This window comes from Strix uralensis, chromosome 1, assembly GCF_047716275.1.
Source record: "Strix uralensis isolate ZFMK-TIS-50842 chromosome 1, bStrUra1, whole genome shotgun sequence".
In the NCBI taxonomy this organism is placed as follows: Eukaryota; Metazoa; Chordata; class Aves; order Strigiformes; family Strigidae; genus Strix; species Strix uralensis.
In genome coordinates this window covers 66,752,313-66,767,496 of record NC_133972.1, presented here as the reverse complement: position 1 = coordinate 66,767,496, position 15,184 = coordinate 66,752,313, and the positions used below count along the sequence as shown (strand labels likewise).

The 15,184-nt window shown below is 40.4% G+C and overlaps 1 protein-coding gene across 5 annotated transcripts in view; it reads left to right on the top strand.

Annotated features, from left to right (window-relative positions):
• CRHR2 (corticotropin releasing hormone receptor 2) overlaps positions 1–12,645 on the top strand; it is a 159,957-nt gene extending 147,312 nt beyond the window's left edge. For 4 of the 5 annotated variants that reach the window (XM_074892621.1, XM_074892655.1, XM_074892637.1 and 1 more), the window contains one exon: positions 11,480–12,645. In XM_074892621.1, coding sequence (XP_074748722.1) covers positions 11,480–11,620 — 141 coding nt within the window. In that variant the 3' untranslated portion in view covers positions 11,621–12,645. Of the gene's footprint in view, positions 1–7,804; positions 7,871–11,479 lie in introns of all 5 variants that reach the window. The other variant, XM_074892629.1, reaches the window with a different exon arrangement.
• Positions 12,646–15,184: the final 2,539 nt, after the last annotated feature.

Genomic DNA, 15,184 nt, shown 5'->3' with positions numbered 1-15,184 from the left:
GACAGTATGGACTAGCTCTCCACTGACTATTATGCATGCCTAGACACTCTGCTCACATGTAGATACCTACAAATAGCTCACTTTGTGAGCAAAACTTTCCCTGTAGCTGTATGTTTACACCTAATGTGCAACTTCCACTTGACTAGCTAAACCAGAGCAACTCCCTAACTACTTCTTTGAGGTATAACATAAATCTAAACCCCCCAAATATTGCAGTGTTGTCTGTTTCAAAACTGTGAAAGGACTTTGGACTGACCTAATGTACCATGGGAATGTTTTTGAAGTATCATGAAGGTTTTAAAGGGTGAAATTTCCTGCTCTGTTCTAGCTTCAGCTTTGCACAGCTTAGAAACAAGTAGCAAATTCAGTGAATTTTCAGAGATTTCTGGGTTTGTAATCATATTGTCCAGAAAAAAATTGCATCTTATAGCATACTATTATAAAAGCTCTCCCTTGTGATAGTGCCTATCCTTCCTAGATCTCCACATACTCATAAAGCATTCTAAAAAGACCTTATGTTTCCCAGATCACATGCTGAAGGCCACATCATATAACATTGCAAAATCTTGCAATAATGCTGTGTTTTGCCTCCTTGTGAAGTGAGAGGCCCGTACAGTCTACGTTGCTGACGGAGGCATATGTGAAGGCCTTGGTTGTTAGCATAGCAAAAGTGTGTTTTCTTATGGTAAACTTCCATGTCTAAGCAGTGAAAGCCATACTGATTTACTGCTCAGTTAGATTTGCAGTACATAGTTATCCTCAATTATCTGCTATGAAAAAGCCTGTATTTCTTAGCGCATGTGAACAACATCACATCAGAAGTTCCAAAATATCATTTGCATTCTTCTGACATCAGTTGCTCTCAGAGAGGCATCCTACTAGAAGTGGTGTTGAAGGTAATGCCACTCAATCCACATGAGGTACCAGCACTCCTAGTGAGATCCACAGCAGATTTTGCTCTAAAAGAGGAGAATAGCCAGTAAGTAGTAGCCTTTCAGTAGCCTGAAATCTTTATAAATATCACTGAAGCCTTGTTGAATTATTCGCTCCTCAGTGAGTTTGATATTCCTGTCTCTGTGATAGATGGGTTCATGACTTGCTATCTCAGAAGGTTTTAAATGCTTCAGGTTTTCCAGTTATGACAGAGTTGGGTTCTTTAAATGCATGTAATAGTCTTTAATAGGTTATTCATCCCACACAGTTCCAGGTCTGCTCTGAATGATGACACAAGTAAAAAGGCTAGAAAATCCATTAATTTAAAGCTTTAATAATGATCTCAGCTGCATCTCTACCATTTCATATTTGATACAGATGCCAGTAGGTACTTACAAACTTCCAGTAAATGTCTTCATTACAGCTCAAACAATATGGATTGCAGATGAAAGTTATCAAAGTTTCCGTCTTTTTGTCAGTGTTCTATCTGTGAAGTCTGGCAAATGAAACAGAAAAGAGTTTTTTCTCTGTAACATCTTGTAGGCTCCCTTGGTTTAAACAAATATGTCCTTATGTCTTAGAGTGTTTCTCTTCCTATGAGCTCTTTCACCCCACATCAGAGGAGTTACACAGCTGTGCTTCTTGAATAGATCTGATGTTCTAGTGGAGAAGGCAGTGCCTCCAGCACTCTTAACTGAAGAGGGCACCTTAGTATTACAAGATATCACCATAAAAAGTCTTGGTCCTGATTTTGCAGTGATTTGGTCTGACAGCTCAGCAGTGGAATCACTGAAGGGAAAAAATGAAGCTATTAAATTGCAGTCCATGCAAAGAATTTCAAATTGAATGAGTTTATTTCCTTATGCTTTGGAGTGGGCATTTGACCTGGGAATACAAACATTTCCTTTTCCCTCATTTCCACAACACATAATGTTTCACAGAGGCCTTGGACTAGCTTTGTTGGCTGCAATGAGAATTAAGCTGATGGGCCAGGTCTTGAGAGAGTGTGTATCATTTGGGCCCCTCTACTGAAGATATAATCCTTCAGATTTTGAATATGTATGTCTTTCCAAGTCAACACATTATACACAAGTTATTCCAGTGAACCTAAGGAGAAGCAGTTTAGATACAAAGTTGATATTTATGTTTTATTGCTTCTGAAAAGTTCTGAAGCTGTTTTGAACAAGCTGTGTGTGCCATGGATGGGCATGAGAGGCCGTTGGCACTTGACCCATATTAATTTGTCTAGAGACTTTATGGAAGAAAGGTTGTATTTTTTGGACACAGAGAAAATCTACTAGCACTAAAGGGCAAAACTATACAAATTTCACTTAATCTGAGTGGTAAAGAACATCTCTGGACTTCCAAGAAAATTGAGGATGGGAGGTTTCTGAGAATTTAAGATGTTATGAAAAAATGGCATAATGAAAAATATGTATGCATTTATGTTAAATGCCACTTAAAAAGAATGAATGTAGGTTATGAACTTCTTTTTCAGTAACTGTAAAATAACCTCAAAATTTTTTCTATCAACTCACAGATCACAAGACTGAATTTAATTTCACATAACACTGTATTAAAAAAAAAAAAAGTTTAAGATGGAGTTTTTTTGAACAAGGATACATAAAATGGCTTGAAACTGTGCTGAAGAGAATGCATTTCCACAAACTCGCGTTGGACAATTTTTATTTCAGTTCACTAAAAAATATTTAGGTTTTTTTAGTTGATGAAATTTATTCTACCTAGATCAGTTTGCTTATAACAAGATAATAAGGTATAATCAGGGATATGCTTTCATGGTATCTCATCCTTATATAAATTTGAATGACAGTATAGATCCACAGAAACAACTAAATCATCTCTTCAGCCTCTGTAGTACAAGCTGATGAATTCAATCCAGTAACTGAGCTTTATAGCATGTGTTTAATTAAAGCCTGTCTTTCAAAAGGGTATCTGATGTATGATTCGTCTGACATGGTACCTCTGATTTTTCTGGCAGTGATCTTGAGCACTGAACATTGGATAAAAACATCACCATCCTATCCAGGTCACAGCCAGACCTGAAACTGAAAAAAGGCTCAGCAAAGGTTATAGTCTTTAGGCATATGTAGAGTAGCCTTATAATTGTTTGCATGATATGAAACCTGGGAAAAATATTCATTATAGTTTCAGTACGAACAGAGGCTCACTGTTATTAGGCCAATGAAGACAGTTGTCCGCTGGAAAGACAACAGAAGACAGTAGTGACACTCACTAGCACTATAATAATTCTTTGTTGATCTCTAGGCTCACAGTTCACTTAAGGGTTCTTCATACCTTTGTCTCCAGGGTCTTTTTTCAGTTCTTTAGTATGCACCTTCTGCTCACAGGTAGATGTGTACAGCACTCCCAGCATTTCTGCTCTCTCTGACTGATTCCAGATAAAGCATCTTTAAATGAAAATAGATCTTCCCTCCAGTTCTCTTTCTGGTGTGGTATCTACCTTCTCAGACAGACTTTGCTAGTGATGGTTTTCTCCTGAGAGAAAATGAAATATTTCAGAGAGAGATGGAAAGAGTGTGTTTATAGTGTTTCATATTCCAAATATATCTTCCTGTATGGTTGCTTTAGCTTTGATCTTATGTCTGCTGTTTGTTGGAGTCTGGAGGGAAGGAGGTCAGATCTCAGATACTGCAGCATCTCCCAGAAAAGGAAATTAAATATTTCTGGCCAGTCACTGGTAAACCTTCAGAAGAAACAGACATTCTCTGATAGGGCTAGCTCCACGCCTGCTGCCTCAACAAAGACATGAGGGAAACAAGTGGATAATGGAGGAAGGATCCCTTCCTCCCGAGAACACCTATCCTTTTTATTAGGGCCTTCATGTCATTTCCAATAACCACCAGTGCTGAACCCTCCGAAAGTTCTGTGATCCTTGGAAACCTTACCAACCATAATGGGAGATAATAACACAGATGTACTGTAACAGGGTGCTTGTGATTGAAGGTGATTGTGTGTGAGAATGACCCAAATTTATAAAGTGATAGTGCTTGATGAAGGGCTAGACAGAGAAGAGCAGTCTCCACTATCAAACTGCATGAAGGAAACAAGGGAAATACTGATTAAACATGGTGAAAAAAAAATCATAGTGAGGATGTTTAAGCAGTAGAAGAGAGGCCCAGAGGTGTTTTGAGATCTCTGTTCTTGGATGTACTCAAACTGACTGGATAAGGCCCTGACATAATTTCAAAACTGGATAAAATTTCTATGCTGGACTTGCTTTGATCATGACATTGGACCAGAGGCTTTCTGAGGTCCCTTCCAACCTTAATTATTCTATAATTCATGAATCCTATGTCCATAATAAGGTGACTATCCTTCATTTCTAACCATGTCCCGGAGGGAAACTTAAGTAGCAAGGCCTGTGTCTGAAATCATCCTTCAAAGCATGAATTCTTAGCTCAAGCAGGCCTCAGATTCTAGTCAATATCAATAATCAGCTATGAATTAACATTTAAAATGGAAAACAATTAACTGACTTAGAGAGAAACCATAACCAGAGAGGAATAAAACAGGTTACTTCATTACAGCACTGTAAATTATTCTCACAACAAGGTGCAAGGCAAGGATAAATATGTTTAATTTTTTTGTGTGGTGACCCTTTACCCAGGCACCATCTGTCTCTTAAAATCTATTAAGCTCAAAGTGGCTTGCTTTGATCTGATCATCTTGGGAGGCTATTCATAATAATTGCTAGCTATGAATCACCAGCTAAATGGTTAGTCATCCAACTGCCCATCAATCTAAGCAGACTTCACATTAATCATTCTGAACCCAAAGGACATGCATTAAGCGTTCCTTCAAATCACTGAATAAATATGAATATGGGGGTTGACTAGAGGGCTAAAATTTAATTCCATCTCCCAGAATGATTGCTTTCTGAGCAAAGGTGCCCAACAGTGAGAGCATGCGTACTATTCCTAAATGCCTCTGAGGATGCTTGGTCAATATATAGTCAACTGAAGGGATCAAACCTTCCCTTTAGGACCACTAGGCAGCAGTTCATTACAGGACTGCGGTCTCCTCTCAGTACCCATCTTCCACACCTAGGTGTGTTCTGGTAGAAAGTCATCTTCTTTGCTGTGACTCCAGTAGGTCTCTGGAGACAGGGTCTTTCCAGAGAGAGAAAAATGAGAAGTCCAGGCATGGTGAAAGGTAGCAACTGGTCTGTGGGTCCTTCCTCACCCCGTCTTCCTTTTCACTACAGCACTGCTGTTGTGAGCGTGACTCCAGAGCACTCCACAACAAAGTCACTGAGGCTTGAGGTGGGCTGATTGCATTCATGGCCTCCCTCTCTAGTCATTAGTTTTGGTTCTTTGTGACTCAGAAGAAAGGAGAAGCATTTGCTTCCACCCCAAAATGTGTGGCAAATCTTTATAACTAGTCAGAACTGTTCTAGCTTCTTGAACAGGCCATTCTGTTTCTTTGCTTCTGTTCAGGACTGCACTTAATCCTTCCAAGGATCTGGAAAGGGTTGACCCATAGGCTTCTTCACAGCATTTACTATTAAACCCAACATTTCCTGTCCCTCCTCCCTTGAGGGACACCCTAATCCTTTGAAAAACTTTCAAGGTATCATGTAAGGCATCACATTATGTTAGTTTAAGTTCTGTTATGTAATAGATGGGATTTATCCCCCTAACATTAGAGATCTAATACATACACATATGCAGTTGAGCTCATCTCCCTCAACTTCATTTATAGGCAATGATTCACCCAAATGAGGGTAGATTTCAACTGACCTATTGTTGTCTTTTTTGGATGAACTGTTCCCCATACTTTATGGTCTTTCCTATGTCTCTGCTGGATACAGAAACTTCAGAAACTTCACAGAAGTGGATTAGACTGTGGAGTCAGACACAGTGAGACCAGTGTCTTGAAAATTAAAGTCTGCATAGCCAGTTCCCTTTTGCTGATCTGGACATTGCTTCGAAGTTCCTCTTGCTCATCTGTAGCTTACAATAAGATTGAATAAATCTTTGTCACCATTTCTGCAATTTGCACTGCCATTCATAGCTAAAAATGTTTAAAGTCCAAAGTTATTCTCCAGTTTCAGCACAAGGATATGAAACACGGCACAAGGGTGCTTAAGTGTAGGTGGAACTTGATGAATTCATTACTGAAACCTATTTTTATAGAGCAAAAATCAGTCTGTTTCAAAGGTCATTGAGAGCTATATAAACCTTTTTCATTTATTTCATTTGCCTTTGGATCAGGTTTTCAGGGAGTAAAAATTTGCATATGAGCCAAGCAAGAATTTAATTAGGGTTATGTAGTCACAGACTACTGAACACCATGATTATTCTATAGTCAGAGAGTACCTGTTGTCCCTCTGCCCCTCACTCATTAACACTTTCATATGAGAGATGTTCTCTGGTGACAGTATGGCAGCATCACAATAGTCTTACTTCCAGCATCCATGTATCGTGACAGCTCATTTAATCCTACTCTTATCAGACCCTTCCTTTTTACCTACATTACTACTATTCTATTTTAGTGTTACATCAGGAAGCCCCAAGTGAATGGGTCGCTTTCTTCTAAGCACTGTGTAAATGGATCAAGCTTTCTTCCTCTCTGCTAATAAGATATGACATTTCTTTCAAAAAACAATTTTTAATGTTGCTAAAGGCTCTTTCTTCAGCTCATTTCTAATTGATGGCTGCAAGAAATTAGCCAGCAGCCAGTGTCTAGCATAAGTAATAGCAGTACAAATTTCATTTCTATTTTATCAAAAGCAAACCTTCTGTGCATGTTTTCATCCTTAGCTCCATCTCTTTCATTCTTTTTGTTGTTCTTCTTCTGAGGAGGAGGAGGAGTTTTTAACAGTTTTTATGGTGAGATGTGTTTTTTAGTAATTTTCAGATGTGATCAGAAAGTTTGGTTAGGTGACCCAATCAGGAAAGAAAAACTATCACCCACTGACTTCTCTCCGTCCCATCACCTGAATTCTTTCTCTTGAACGTTCTAAAGCAACCCTGCTGAAAACACTCTGTAGGCACAAATATATTGGTAAATCTGATTTGACCACGTGTTCAGAAACTGATTATTCACAGTACACAAAGTGCAAAGAGCTGAAAAGGGTAATCCTGAGAGAGTAACTGCAAGAAAAAGACAGACCAAGGGTCAACACAGAGAACTGAGCTCTCTTCTCAGCAGCGCAGATAACTTTGTCATCTCAAGCAACTAAAGTTACATAAAGCTGAAGCTGATAATTTGTATTCCTGAGACTCTCTGATAAACATTAAACCACTGATGATAGCCTGTATGCATCCTCAGGATATTACAGGCAAGTGCTGTTAATTTCATGTTATAGATGTGCTAATGATGATTCTAGGATATGATACTGACTCTACAGATGCTTAATGGATAGAGGTAGTTGCTCTTATGGAGATTAACAACCAGGTTTGAAGTTGCTATTTTGCTTTATATTTTCCTATTACTCTTCTGCTGCATAATAGCTTTTTTGGTGACTTTTTTAACATGTTATTATAGCAGTCACAGCCATTTTTTTTTTCTTTTCTGACCTAAAGTTAAACTAGCATTTTGTTTCTGAGTTCAATTGTAAGAGATAAATTTGAGCTTAACCTTTTCTGCTTGTGCTCTGGTCACATCCTAATTGCAGTGAATTATTCTGTCATTAAGAAATGTTTTGCACTCACCCCTTTAAGTGCAGTCTATTTCCATGTGCCCAGTCCATTAGGAATGGCTCCAGCTGTACAAGAAGACAGCATTTTTGTTACTACTTTTTATCCTTTCTCAAATCTTGTAAAGAAACCATATCATAAAAGCCATTTGGACAACTGCTTGTTTAGACTCACGTCTTTATCTCCAGGTGACTCTTTTTGACTTGATTGGTTTGAAGCACAAATGATAAATCTAATCTGGCTTCACTGGCTGAGTAAGTATCTGTTCACACAAGTTGCTCAGAAACACAAAAAAGCCCACCAGGTGACTCCCCCTTTTCATGACCCAATGAAATGCTACTGCAGGTGTGCCTGGGATACATGAACTCACAGGACTGCCAGTCTGCTGTCAACATCTTTAGCAAGACTGTGCTGTACACAGAAATTTATTCTCTGCTTTTGCACCAGAGATGAGTCCTCTTTGAAGGACTTCAGTGAATCACAGGCTCCCTGTACAAGGGTGAGTTTCACTCCAGCAGAAAAACTTTTTCTGACAGTATCTCAGCATTCTGACAGTACCTCATCATTGAGGAGAAAGGAGCATTCAAGAGGCAACATTCCTCTGCAGAGCAAGTCCTGTGTTCTTTATGAGACAACTCAGGACTCTGGTTACCCCTCTGACACTTTACATGTTACTTACATCATTCGCCTTAGGTGCCCAACATTTAGCTGAGCTAGTTTTGTACTCAGAGGAGCAAAATGGAGCAAGGACTTATTCATTCCACATATCTAAGTCACTTCCTTAGGGGGATCATATATCTTTCTCCATTTTCTATGTTGAAACATGAAATAATTGGCCAAGACTAGGTATCAAGCTTTCAGATGAGAGGCATCCCACCCTTGCATGTATTCTGGCACATGTATTTGCCTTTGGGTGTGTATTATAGTGTAGTATATGCACCCTTAAATCCAGAATCAGGAATAAGTATCCCTTGGCCACTCCAGGTAGAGCTGTGATAGGTTTGCAAACATTGGGCATCCGGGAAGGTGCAACACTATGACACATCTTCCTTCCACCATTTCTCGTGTTTTAACAGGAGGGTTCAGTGAGCCAATGAGGTCAGTTTGAGGATACAGTGAAAGCCAGCAGTCCAGGCTGGCTTCTACTGTAGTAGTGTATGGCTGAGTCAGCCCATCCTGACTCTGGCTATCTAATATAACTATCTCATTTAACTCATTGTGTAAACTGACCAAACCCGATCTTGAAACTAGTGGAGGCATGTTGTATCTACTACTTCATAATGAGAGGCTCTTCCAGAAATCACCTGCACTGTTGTTTAACCACATTATTCTCATTCTCATCGCAAATTCATTCATGATGATCATGCTTCTCCTGGCAGTGCTGTCTTTTAACTTCAATCCGTCTTTCACTTGGATGTTCACTCCTCCACTCCTCCATGCAAGCAATCCTAGCCCCTTATAGCCTTTACTTTTTGATGGTCTGTCCCACCTATTAAGTATAAATATTTTATATTGAAACAAATCATTGATTCAAAATCAAAAGAAAGAAACCCAGTGTGGCACTCTTCTCACCTTACTATAAACATCTGCATCTACTTGTCTTAAGCGTCAGATGAAACAGCACAGACCACACAGTCAAGGAAAAAAACAGACAAAGAGATCCTCAGGTCTGTTTTGCCCAGTCTGCACCTTCTAGAAGGGCTCTGATAGAAAAGTAAGACTTCCAGCTTCAAGATTCCCCTAACAAGGCACCAAAGAGGGCAACTGCAAAACTGTTTTCCAAGTTGATACTCACAAACCTGAAATGGGGTGTATTTGATGGACAGAGCTGGTGATGAGAAAGGATTGTTAAGTGCCAGGCCACAGTACTGCAGAGTTTCTAAGTAGTAGTGCTACAGACTATGGGTCTGTTTAAGTCCCTGAAGTCTCACCAAGAAATGGTAGGATTGGAACCATCTGAGAGAAGAAGTGCAGATCCCTCCTTGCCATGTCCTCCTTATGAACTGTTGTATGTTTTAATCATCAGGCCATCATTCCTAGAACACCAAATACTGACAGTGTGTGGTTTGGGTGGGAAATATCGCTGCTCATCAACTCATTTGAGCACCCACTAGACAGCATGTTGGAGCTGGTATGAAGTGGGGTTGGGAAGTGTGTGTTCCTCATGTTTTGAGTAGACTTTACACTGCACCTAAAGACAAGCACCAAGCTTTAAAAGAAATGGAGAAAAGCAGTGGCCATGCAGCTTTGGACAAGTTGTTTCAACACTATCTTCTCTGCAGTCCCAGTGGTGATTATAGATACACCCAGGATGGCTTTGGTCCACCTCACTCAGGTGCTGATAGCTGAGAAGCTGTATCAGCATGGGTTTCACACAGGCTGTGCAAAGTCATCCCAGGCCTTGTACAGTTGCCATGGTAGCTGATCCATGTTGAGGTCTACTCTACAACAACATCACTGCTATTAATGCCCAGGCTTTAGCCTGCGGTGGTAAAATGGGGATAAGAGCACTCCTTTACTTTTGAGGGATGCAGTAAAGATAAGAGCATTAAAGACTGAAAAACATTCAGGGTAAGATATCAATATTGTCTAAATTTAGCTAAATTTATAATCCAGACATCTAAAACAGAGCTAGTTGTCTAGACTGACTTTATAACTAATGAAAGGAAATAATAGGTATTTTTCATCTGACCACTGTATCTGGCCTACTTTGGACATCTGCTTTAGGAGGAGATGAATCATACCATTTGACAATACTGACTGGTTCTCTCCTGGTCAGGAAGAGAGCTATGGGTCAATAGCTGAGGTGTAACGTCAACATTATATTATTTATAAACCTGCCTTCTAAACAAATGTGGTTATGGCAAAGGAGGCCATGGCTTGATATGGAGGTTCTATGTAAAAATACTTTTTTTTCAAAGTTGATTGGTTTTCGGGTTGGCAGCAGAATGTCAACATCCTTGCCAAGTGTCATGAGTACAATTACCCATTGACTGTCCAAGAAGCTGGGCCCAAATTCATCTCACCTAATTAGGTAGTCTTACCTAGCCGCCTAGGTTAGCAGTGTGAATTGCTTTTGTCTCTACAGTAAACAGATATCAACAAGAATATCTAGAAATTGGTCTAAATGTTTCATTCCAGGTTCTGACTTCGAGTATTCTCTGCCAGTGATTTAGCAGGAATTGGTTATATGGTCTATGTTAGGAGTATCTCAAGCCTTCCTTCCCATTGTGTTTGAGGCTAGGATTCCTATTACCTGCCTTTCGCTTGCTTGTATACATATATATTTGAGCTAGAGTTCCTGGGCTCTCTCTATGGTCCATGCAAAAAATAAGTTCAAGATTCATCTGGCCTACTTGTAAGCATCTGTTTGAGGATGACCTGTTGACTGTAGCATAGCTCACCACTGCCTACACAAGATGTTCACAGGGATTAGGTCAGGTGTGTCTGGATTGTAGACACCAATGTTTAGTTATATGATCTGTGTTTCTTCATATAAAAGGGAAGCAGGGACAACTATAGCCCCTGTGACAGGTCTCTCTAAGACCTCCATCAGCTGCATCCATCTTGAGGGCTTGATGCAGTTACATAAGCTTTGGCATTTATTGCCATTTGAAATGCTCTGGGGTATTTAAGACAGATATAAGACATGAGATATGTGAAACCCATGCTTTTCCCAGAGAGAAATAGCTAGAAGTATCTCCCGGGAGACTATCAAGCGAAATAGATGCCCATGTTTAGACAGCTGAATCAAGCCCTGTATGTTTCAGTGGCTTCATTTATCTCAGTGCTATCTGGTGTCCCTTTACAGAGGACACCTGAGTATTCCAAGTGTTCATGTTTTTTCATTTTTTTTTCACCAGGTCCGTTCTGCTGCCAGGAAAAGATGGCACCGCTGGCAAGACCATCACTCCCTCCGAGTGCGTGTGGCACGTGCCATGTCTATTCCCACCTCTCCAACGCGAATCAGCTTCCATAGCATCAAACAGACCGCAGCCGTGTGACATGCCCCACACATACACGCACCACTTGGTGGCCTTCAGGGTTCTTCTTTCTTCACTCCACCCAAGCTCCTTTCTTCAAACTTTCTTCCTTTATCCTACACTGCTCTCTTTTGCAATGAGGTGCCCATCATATTTTCGTGGACTCTCATCTCCCATATTTGTGATGCTGCTTTAAGGCAACCAGGCAAAAGCCTCTTGGAATAGGTGGTTGTGGTGAAACAGATTCAAAGAAGAAGGAGATTCAACACTGACTGCACCTTGTGGAAGTTCACAATACAAAGTCTAAAACAGCACACCGGCAGGAACAATCAATTTTTTTCTCCTTTTTTTTGTTTTTCCCTTCTGTATTGTGGTGAACAAAGACTATTTTTAACATACTGCCCATTTCACCCTGTACATTGTTTCCCAATGATTTCAACAGTTTGGTGTATAGGTAGCCCATCTCTTTCTTGTTTCTTTGTAAAAATTTCTTCTCTGCAGAACTGTCATTTGGGAACCTGTGGCAGCAAGAAAAAGAGCATCTGAAAGGTGGAGTGAAAAATCTGAAGTTATCTACCTTCCCCACTTCTCTCTTTGATAGACTGGGAGTTGGCCAGGGTGTCTTTGGACTGTTTAACACAGGGCACTTTGCCTTGCAAGAACCATGCCGTCTTCATACACAAAGTTTTGAAAAGGACTGCAATATCTCTAGATAGCTCTATAAAATCTCCTCATTCCTCTTAACCCCACGCTTTTGACACAATGTAAGTAGCCTTTGGAAAGTCTTTGGGTTTTTTCAGCTATGAGGATTGGGGTGGGGAAGGACAACTGAACATGTTTTTGGGTTTAAAAAATGTAAAAGGGAAGCACTGTAAAAATAATAATGAGAACAGAATGACTATGAGGTTAGTGCTACATGCTGCACAAAGATTATCTATTGAGCATTCTGAACTAGAGCAGATGTATCTACTAGGCTTTTTATGTGATGTTCAAAAATACTGTATATTTTCAATAATAAACACTACTCTGGGTTGGTTTCAATAAAACCAGGCATCGTTTTCTTTACTCTGGAAAGGAAGAGTACACCTATCTTAAGAGTGGTTTTGTATCTAAGATCTGGGAAAGAAGTCCTGTTTGATAATGAACCAATACAAAGAACAACCTCATGATAAAATCTAAGCAAGAAGGCATTTAAATGCAAGATGAACTGCCTCCCTTCTCAGTTCATGGTGTTACACTGGATCTCTGTCCCTCTGCACTCCCCTTCCCTCCATTGGGCTTTGCAACAGCAGAAAGAAAAAAACAAGTTGTGTAATATATTCTCCATCATCTGCATCTCACGAGTGTTAGAGTAGTTTGCTCTTTACACTTCAGCATACTTATTCTGAATTTTCTTCACATGTTTTAGAGGACTCTCCAGCACAAACTGGATTTAAATCTCCAGATTTAAATTGGCCTTTCTCTAGTTTTAAGAACTATACAGGGCTGGAAAATATCTTGGAAGACACTGATGTTAATCCCCTGGTTTTGGAGGCATCCTGTCCTCACAGCTTGATCCCATTTAACTTTGAGCTGATTGGCAATGTGCAGCAAATTTAAATTAACAAACTAAAGTTTTGTACCTTTTCCTCCTCCTTACTCTCATTTGGATTCATGTGCCTCAGTGAGATAACTAAGGGAGGAGGGAGAAGGGAGATTTGAGATTCTGTCTAGTTTCACCTATCATCTGTGCCAAAGAGGAGGAGAAGGGAAGAGTCTTCACATAGCCTTCCATGTGGCATGGTGGCTAGCATGATAGATCCCCATGCGACAGAGATACAGGTAACACTGGAAATGTGCCTGCCTATGCCACTCACTGCTGTCAGTGCCCTGCGTTCTGCAAAGCGATGCAAACCGTCTTCATGGTAGCTGGGAAACAAAAGTCTCTGATGAGAGAGGACTGTGTCAGTGCTTTTATTCACTGCATGCATCACAACAGCGATGCACAACCTCCTGGCATTTTGTGTTTGAGGGTACAGCTATATCTACAGATTAGAAATATGTGGATTGAGAACCTCTGTTTGCTCTGCCTCTAGGCCAGTCTGGGATGAAAAAGGGATTTGCAACGCCACAGATACTGTCAGAAATTGCAGGTTACTGTAGTTACCAGAAGTGTATTTTCACAAAAAATAAAATCCTTTTCCAATCAGTATTTGTTCAAAGCAGAGATTTTTAGTCCTTCCAGCACTGGACCCTGTTCCAAGCCAGCATGGTGGATATACAGCGTTAATGGGATACTGCTTATGTTAATTTTAAAGAGATTGCTATGCTAACATGTACACTACCTCTACTTTTGCCATGGAAGCTTTCTGAAGTCTGTCATGCCTGAGGTACTGACAGCCATGGCCCATTTTCTCTAGACCACTGTGTTGAAAATTTGAATTTCTACCATCAGCCTTTTAAGAGCAAGATTTCAGACCATCCCCAGAAAAGCAATAAAAAATTTTTTTGAGGGTGGCTTTTTTTTTCCTTCTCAGAGAGTGCAGAGCAGGGGAGAATGATGGAGATAGACAGGTGTGTAACTCTGAACACAGTATACCGGGGGGGGAGGGGGGCGGGGGGGGGGGGGGGGGTGGAACGACATAAATGCCAGGATTTGAGAAAAAAAGGCAGGGTCTAGGTTGTATCAGGCAAAGTCCTAGGGGGTGACTGATTTGTGGCAGCTAGTGCAAGGAATATCATTTACACCAGCTGAGGGTTTCCTGTCTGAGATTGAATACATGGGGCTCTTTATATTATATACAGTGAGCTCTCTTTTCTGCACATGGCTGCCCTGTAGACAACCTATGACTAGTTTGTAGGCTGTCTAACCTTTCAGTGGGCACAAAACCCTCCTGGTCAGCAACAAGAAGTGGAGTATCTGTGTCCTGGAGTTCATGTTCTGGTTTCTCCAGAGCTACAAGCTGAGGCACACAATCTGTGGTGTCTCTGTATTTGCAAGGTGGTCACCATCAGTCTATTTTCTAGGCATACATTTCAAGTCTCTCGAATGACTCTTACTGGTGTCAGTAGAATTGGTTTCAGGCTCATATCTGCCCTCTCAGTATCCCTTTATTGGTTCCAAATAAAGAGGCAATTCCTATCTTTCCCTTTCTCCCCTCCACAACAAGGACCAGAGAGACCATAGGGCAATCAAGATCTGATGAAAGCTGCCATAGAAACAGGGAGTGGAAAGTAGTCTCCATGGAAATAATGCTTTGAAGGCTGTTTCTCTCCCCCAATCTGTCAACCGATCAATATCATCTTACTGCTTCATTAAGTTCACCTGTCTGCTTGTGTCCTTCATTTGGTTTTATTAGGTGCAGTAAGATCCTACTCAATATAATGAGACAGTATAGCCCATGTTAGCTGTGAAACCAACCTGCCCTTCACATTGTGGTGTGGAAGAGCTAGGATTCATCCTGACTTTTTCTCACCACCATGGATATGCACCCAGCTGTGAAGTACAAGTGCAATGCAGCAACACAGCAACACTTTCACTGGACTGGTTTCTTTCCCCTATAGTAAGGTATTTTCTTTTTCTTAATAGACACAAAGCACAGCTTT